General features: G+C 40.5%; 1 protein-coding gene across 1 annotated transcript in view; it reads left to right on the top strand.

The window, feature by feature from the left end:
* Nucleotides 1-6,283, top strand: part of LOC104509700 (GREB1-like protein) — a gene marked incomplete at its 3' end in the record, with an annotated part of 38,959 nt that extends 32,676 nt beyond the window's left edge. The window contains 5 exon segments of the mRNA XM_010151735.1: nucleotides 445-642; nucleotides 3,093-3,273; nucleotides 4,533-4,637; nucleotides 4,639-4,717; nucleotides 6,150-6,283. Coding sequence (XP_010150037.1) covers nucleotides 445-642; nucleotides 3,093-3,273; nucleotides 4,533-4,637; nucleotides 4,639-4,717; nucleotides 6,150-6,283 — 697 coding nt within the window.
* Nucleotides 6,284-8,146: the final 1,863 nt, after the last annotated feature.

Here is an 8,146-nt window from a genome sequence, read left to right as displayed (position 1 = left end):
AGGAATGACAGAGGAATGCTCCTGGAGAACTGCAAGTTTCAGGAGGAGATTAGAGCTATGTGTATATGTATATATATGTGTAGGTATACATATGCAAGGATATTACGTGTGTGTTGGTTCATTTAACAGAATACATTTCGCTGTGTTGTCATTGAGGTTTTCTTGTGTTGCACTAAGAAAAATCCTCAGAACACTGAGGGCACTTACACAATGGGCAGTGCTGTACTTGAGGTCTGATATGTAATCGTATTTTGATCAAAAAAATAAAGGTGACATTTGTGGTCTGTGCCCAGCTCTCCAGAGTGTTGAGATTTATTCTGGTGAGTGATTTTTTTTCTGATAACAGAGGGTAGGCTGTTTGGAGGCTCATGTTTACTGGGGGGTGGGAAAGTAAACATGTTTCTTGTTGTATTTTGTTTTCTTTTTCAAACAAACACACTCTAGATTTGGATGTTGATACCTTCCAAATTTACCAGCCGCAGCTTACAGTTGCCAGAAAGCTCTTGTCCCAGGTTTGTGCTATAGCAGACAGTGGCAATCAGAGCCTGGATCTAGGCCACTTCAGCAAAGTAGACTTCATCGTTATAGTGCCCCGTTCAGAAGTCCTGGTGCAGCAGACCCTTCAACGGATTCGACAATCAGGTAAAAGGGAGGGGAGGGAAAGGAGACTGTTAAACCAAATTATGTGATGTTGCTAAATCATATCTGGTATAAATGGAGAAATAAGTTGCTCCAACATGTATTTTGCATGTCCAATATTAGCTCCATTAGTTGGTATCATCAGTGAATTCTGAATATCTTCCTTTCATAAACTGGGCTCAAGTTGTGCCATGTGTCAAAAGAAATTGCCGTATTCATGCAGGTCTGAGCAATGTATGACCTGGAGAAGCATTCAGCTGCCAAGAGAGGGAGTGGATGAGCAAATCAGAGTCATAGAATCATAAAATCTTTTAGGTTGGAGAAGACCTTTAAGATCATCGAGTCCAATTGTTAACCTAACATTGCCAAATCCGCCACTAAACTATGTCCCTAAACACCACATCCACCCATCTTTCAAATACCTCCAGGGATGGTGACTCAACCATCTCTCTCGGCAGCCTGTTCCAACACTTGCTAATCCTTTTGGTGAAGAAATTTTTCCTAATATCCAATCTGAACCTCCCCTGGCACAACGTGAGGCCATTTCCTCTCATCTTCTCACTTGGGAGATGAGACCAACCCCCACCGCCTTACAACCTCCTTTCAGGTAGTTGTAGAAAGCACTAGGGCCTTCCCTGAGCCTCCTCTTCTCCAGGGCAAACAACCCCAGTTCCCTCAGCTGCTTCTCACAGGACTTGTGTTTCAGATCCTTCCCCAGCTCCGTTGCCCTTCTCTGGGCACCCCCCAGCACCTCAATGTCCTTCTTATAGTGAGGGGCCCAAAACTGAACACAGGGTTTGAGGTGCGGCCTCAGCAGTGCCCAGTACAGGGGTACAACCGCTTCCCAGCGGAACAGCCACAGCTGCGGCTGTTCACATCTTTTATCCCTGGAGCTGCTAGTGCTGTTTGTTCTGGGTACACGCTTGTGCATAGGCTGTCACGTGTATTAGCACAGACGTGTGTGCAGGACGCTCTCCGGTTAGGTAGATAAATGCCTGAGCAGTACCTGTGCACTGGCACACAGTAAGAACCATGTGAGTCAGGTGGCGAGTGTTCCTGTCTGGGCTTCAGTGTGTGACCAAGGCTGGTACCAAATGCTTTGAGAGGAGCCGGAAAGCTTTAGCCGACAGATTGTGGAATATGTCCCCACTTGAGAATGACCTCTCTTATCAACTCTGTTAGTGACTGACACGGATCCAGAAAAGCGCAAGAGTTTCTCTGTGGAGAAAATTGCTGTCTAATAGAACTAAGGACTGTCTGTGTAGATGTTTGGTCCTTTTTAGCTCTTGATGATCTCTGGGAGTCATGAAGCCCTTAGGATATCTGTGCATTTTGGATTTTTTTTTTTCCTGCCTTCAGCTTTATCTAATAATATCTTATATTTGCAACACATGAATATGAGCTTCTGGTGTAATGCATCTAGGAGTGGTTTGGGGTAGCTGTTGGCTTTTTTCCCTCTTATTTTCTGCTCAAAAAAGCCCCACACTTTCTGATTGTGCAGATATGCCCTGATATCACTTAATACTGTGGTCCATCTCGGTGGGTTTTTTTTCTCTGCTTTGTACATTTTTACTAATAAAATAGATTACTTGAAGTACAGGTTTCTTTTCCTTTCTAATGTAACTTTATGGGGGTTTTTGTTCAATTCCTTGTTTCTTCAGACATTGTATTTACTTAATTTGCTGCTCCACTCTAAACCAGAGGGTTTGTGATACCTGTTAACAGGGTTTCACATTTATTTTATTTAATTTCACTTTTTACATGAATGGTTTTTACTTTACTTTTTAAAATATATTTTCTTAAAATCATTAAGACCCTGGCAAATACATAGTTGATCCACATTTCATGGTGGCTTGTTCCTACTCCTTTAATTCAAATGGTATTTAAAGCCATACACATCACATCATGCCTACTTTATGAACATGGTGGCAGTCCATCATTATGAAGACTGTTAGAGAGTAGTTGTGTTGACACCACTAACGTTGAAGCAGGGCATGGAAAAAATTATATGTAGCCAGAGTCCATTTTATATACATTTATGATTTCTGCAAAGGAAAGGCTGGGGTAACTCTTTCTGACTTGTGCAAGATTAATGTATTAGTTAAATGTGGACACGTTTGGCCTAGTTTGGATCATGGAGCATAGTCAACTGAGAGCTGCTCTGGAAATCTTTGTGGAGGTCTAATTTTTTAAAAATTTCTTTTTTAATTTTATTTTTGGTAATATGAGAAGTCTTTGAAAGGCCTTCAGGCACTTCTTGGAGGAAATCCAAAAGCCAAGAAGCCCATTTAGGACCCCATTGTGAGGGAAAATACATTCAGATAATCTTTTCCGTACTAGGGTGTAGCAGCGATTTGGCTAAGTCCTGATATTGGCAGACAACCTACTGTTGACACTTCATTTTTGGATGTGCTCAAAGGAAAAGATTTTTGTTGTGTTCTTCTTTCTGACAGGTGTCCTTGTGGACTTGGGCCTAGAAGACAATGGAACAGCCTATCAGAGAGCAGAGAAATACGTGGTTCGGCTAGACAATGAGATTCAAACCAAATTTGAAGTTTTCATGAGACGAGTGAAGCAGAATCCCTATACGCTGTTTGTGCTGGTTCATGACAATGCCCACGTGGATTTAACAAGGTAGCTGCTTTAATCTACCACACGAAAGCCATCCTCTTCCTGTATATTTCAGTAAGGCTTTTCAAGGCTTACCATCTTAGACACCCGATGCTTTCTCTAGGCCTAAGACATTTTGTGCCTCAAAATCAGAAATCATCTGTTTTGCTTACCCAAGATATTTGTTAACTAATTCTGATTCAGTTGAAGATAGGTGAGACTCGTTTCAGATTTTTAGATCCCTAAGAAGACTGTCAGTGTTATGGTACAGCAATCAGGAAAAAAGGTGGAATTGAGCAAATTTCTTTGTTCTTCTTGTCTTGTCTCCTTTTTCTCAAATCCAAATCTCTCCTGTGTTCACAATCTACTCATGTTTTAGTTCATGTTTTTATCCTTGATGATAGTGCTGTTCATAATATAAAATTCTGACAGACTATTCTTTGCATCATCTGAAAATGTCCTAGCTCCTGTAAGAAAAGGATGTAAAAAACTGTGGTGAATTTGGTCGGTGTTAGATCTAAACAAAACAAGACATACACATGTGTGCAGAAACATTTCTTCGCACTGAACCACAACTCTACTGTGGATAAAGAAAGAAAGAAGTAAAGCTAATTATTCTGCTCTTGTTCCATGAGCAAACTTAAACATGGTGTGTAAGACACTGGGATTAATTTGAATATTAGAATTCTAGTAAATAAAATGCTTTCCTTGAAGGACAGCTGAAAATAGATAAATGCAACATTCTTCCTATCTTATCCCCCCCATTGCTTTTTTGTTACTGTCTTTGCTGTACACTGAATTTGGGATTCCTGAATATTCTGGAGGTGAAGGTAATTCCAGGAAATGAAAATCAGAACATCAAGAGACTATCGGGTACCACAGGCTTTTAGGAGAATGTTTCAGTCTGAAAAATCCACTGGAATTTGTAAAATTGGTACTGTATCCTAACCTCACATCTCATGGAACAGTTTAGTCAGTGAGAGAGATTTCAGCTTTGGCTTGTTTTTGGTTTCCTCCATCTGATGCTCTTTTAAATTGGCATGTTAATTCCCCTTCTCACTGTCACCAGATTTTGGTCCTCTATTTCGTTCTTTTTCCCCCGTTGCCTGAGTCTACCCACAGAAAACACTCAAATGGTTTTGACATCTTTCACCCTCCCAAAGAGTTTTTTGAGCTGCGGTTCTCCATGCCACGGTCATTTGGAGGTTTTTCTGCAGGAAGAGAGTACGCCGTTGAATCTCAGGATGTCAGTAAGGCAGTTCTTTGCATTCTTCTTTCTGCAGTGCCATTTCAAGTTCCCTGTCACATGGTGAGCCTAGTCATGGTCTGGCTGATAGAGTTATTAATTGCAGGGAGGTCCTTGAAGCATTCAACCTCCTTGTTCTTCATTTTCCCTTATGCCTTGCAAACGCAGCAGTCCAGGATCAGCTCTAGCAATGAGGTACATTGGATACAATTTGACGCTGTGGTAAGTGTTTAACTGTTAATTTTAACTGTGAATTTTAATGTGGACTTCACACCTAACAGAATCTAGCAGATGTGTTTTAAGGAAAAATGCTAGGAGGGAGCTCTTTCTCTGCTGGATTTTGTTCTCGCAGGCTCCAGGTGCACAGCCTTGGATGTGATGGTGGAGGTAGCATTGACATTTAGGCTATATTTTCTTTGTCGCCTCATGTAATATGAGTCATGTAATAATACTTTCTACACTCTGGTCAGACAAAGCTATGTAGCCGTGCTGTAAAGCACTGGAGCAGGCCTTCTATTTTCCAGCTGTCTGGCTTTTGACTGTAAGTTACGTGTCAGATAGCCTGTCGAGTCTGTTCATGATATCTCTGGTAGTGATACAAGTTGTGTGCTGGGTTAAAAAGTTATGGTGTAGTAGATGCCATTGTTGTGCAGGGAAGTGGCGAGAAAGTTCCGTCCGACATCCTGCACTGTTACCTTTTTTCACCATTTCAGCCAGCTGTTTCCAAGGGTATTTTGGCAAAACCTGCTTAAAAAATAGCCTTGTTTGGTCTATTTGTATCAAGTTTGACTTTACTGTGCTGAGTGGACCGCTGGTTCCTGTAAAGTGTCTTAAAGTGGTAGCTGTAAAAAATGAAGTCAGACTACATATAGTGGAAATGAGGGAGTGAATGAATAATCAAAGTTTGCTTTTTGGTTGATTGTTAATATAAGCCATAGTGATGACCTTCTGTAAAAGAGCCTAGGCATTTTTTTTGTTTCCCAAAAGTAAAAAAATCAACAACTTCTTGTCTCATGTCTTTATTAAAAAAATATTCCACTAAAAAAAAAGAGGAGGCTGCATGTGATTCACTACATTCCTAGCGATTACTGGTGATGTAAATACACTGGAGACCATGTTGTGCTTCCTGCAAACGCCTCATGAAATTTGAGGTAGCAAACACTCTCCCTTTCTGATTGCTGTCTGCAGATTTACATTCCAGCAAAGAAATGATCAGTTTCTGATTGCCACTGGGGTCGTGTAGAATCTGACTGTCAAGAAGTGTTTCAGAAATGAATCATTCTTCTGGTTTTAGGTTCTGCTTTAAATAGAGATAACATTTGTCAGTGGTTATAAAGCCAAAGATAGGGACTCAGAAAATAATTAGCAGGATTCTAAAACCCTTCTGCAGTCACACATAGGAGATATATTAAAGAACTTGTGAGTACCTACACCTGTCTTTCCTAGCTGTAGACAAATAATAAGTTATGTAAAACACTATATACGTTTTATTGTATTCTTTGAAACAAATAAATAGCATCACTGATGGAGAATGAATGAAAAGAAAGGACACACTTTGCTTTGGAAAATAGTTTCCACTTATTTTTTAAATGACAAAAGAAACTAAAACTGGTTCCAGTTTTCCTTATGTTTTTGCTATCTCTGTATGGAACAGGATGACGCAGCAAGTGAAGACAAGCTGTACTTTGGTTTGAATGAATACAGCAAATCCCTCCAATGGGGAGTCACAAGTCCCCTTTTGAGATGTGATGAAACCTTTGAAAAAATGGTCAACACACTTCTAGAAAGGTAAATAGTAACATGGGAGCTTGGGATTCTGCTTAATTGGGATCATAAGGATACAGATGTACTTATGAGCCCCATCACTGGGGAATGAAGACATGATGATCATTGATATTGATGTTGGAGTCCATGAAGTATGTGCAATTCTTATTTTTGTAATGAATTTAGTGCTGTTGAAGAGGCAAGGTCTAACCGTCATTTGTTTGTAGAAGAGATTAGGCCCATTCAGCAGCAGTCCAGGCTCCGCTGTGCTGCTCTCTTCTTTTGGCTTAGCCTTCCCTAAGCCAAGAAGGTACCAGAGGTTTCATACCTCACTACTCCTGGTGTCTCTCTGCCGAGACTGCCAACAAATTTTCACTGGTGGCCCGGGTGAGCGACGTGATTTCACAAACATAATTTTTAATTAGCTGGCTCTGGTTTTGGTTCCTGCAGCTCAGAGACCAAAAGTAGCTTGTTAATACCCTGCAGCTGCCAGAACAAGCTACTTTCATAGCACGTATCCAAGATATAATTAAATACGCACATTATGGAATGAAGACAGTCGTGTGGTTTCCAGCGATGTGGAAACCTGTTCTGTGTCTTCCCTTATAACAGTTCAGCTGCAGTTCTCACTGTATTTTAATATTTACTAGAACAGGATTGTTGTGTCTTCAGTACTGGTTTTCTTATTTAGGTCAGTGTAACTAATAATTTTAGATGTATCTATACTTATTAAGTAAAATGCAATAGTAAATGTATTAAATTAGCAACATGAATAATTAAGTACATAATGATACTTAGTATTATCTACAAGTATAATAATGAATAATGAATGAATGTAAATAATGAATGTAAATAATGAATGTAAATAATAATAATAAGATCAGTTAATCCTAAATCGGTTCTTTAAGCTTCTCATAATCTTTCTGGCCAAGTCCAGTGGAAGAGATAGTGGTCTCCTTTTCTCTCTTTCTGTTCTTAAAATGTGGATGGGGAAAAGGATGAAGGAGGATTAATGCATGTGCAAATACTGCCCTGATATGGGAGTTAGGATAAGATTTGACAGGAGGTGAACCCGTACCTTGGAGCCAGGATATGCTTTTCCCAGATTTCACAGAATGGTAGGGGTTGGAAGGGCATCACAGTATATTGATTTAGCCTCTCTTTTCAAGAAACTGGGTTATTCCATCTGGATGGGTGAGCCAGGCAAGAGTAGAAGTCTGAAAACATTGCAGACATGTTGGTATTGGTATTTTTGTAGTCTTCGAAATCATAATTTGGACTTATGTGGCATAAGACTAGCACTCGAGGGATAGTAACATAAGGGTTTTTCTGTATTGCGGTAGTGAGTAAACTCATGGGGAATGTCTAGAAATGGAGTGCTTTTTTGCTTGAGTAGGTTTTAATCTTGTTTTTTTCTTAGCATTTTACTTTGAGTTCGTATCTGTTGTCACCACACATACCTGTAATGAGAGAGAAAGAAACATTGGCTATGTAAGTTAAAAGGCAAAATATGATTTCAGATTTTGCTCAGAGCCAGCAATCCCCATTGGTAAGTAAATTTCTGCTGAGAGGGCGAGACGTGTGAAATTCTACGGTGGGGTCACGAATGAAGAGGTGGCCTTCTGTGATGGGGTTACAGCCTTGGTGGATAGACGATGGGCAACCAGTGTCATTTACCCGGACTTGTGCAGGACGGTGTCAAAGGCTTTGCATGACGCCCTTGTCTCTAAACTGGGGAGACATGGATTTGACGGATGGACTGCTCAGTGGATAAGGAACTGGCTGGATGGTCACACTCAGAGAGTGGTGGTCAATGGTGTCTGAGTGGAGACCAGTAATGAGAGGCATTCCTCAGGGGTTGGCGTTAGTGACATGGATGATGGGATC

This window comes from Eurypyga helias, unplaced genomic scaffold, assembly GCF_000690775.1.
Source record: "Eurypyga helias isolate BGI_N326 unplaced genomic scaffold, ASM69077v1 scaffold4785, whole genome shotgun sequence".
Classification (NCBI taxonomy): domain Eukaryota; kingdom Metazoa; phylum Chordata; class Aves; order Eurypygiformes; family Eurypygidae; genus Eurypyga; species Eurypyga helias.
Note: the sequence above shows the minus strand (reverse complement) of the source record. Positions and strands in the feature narration are given on the sequence as shown.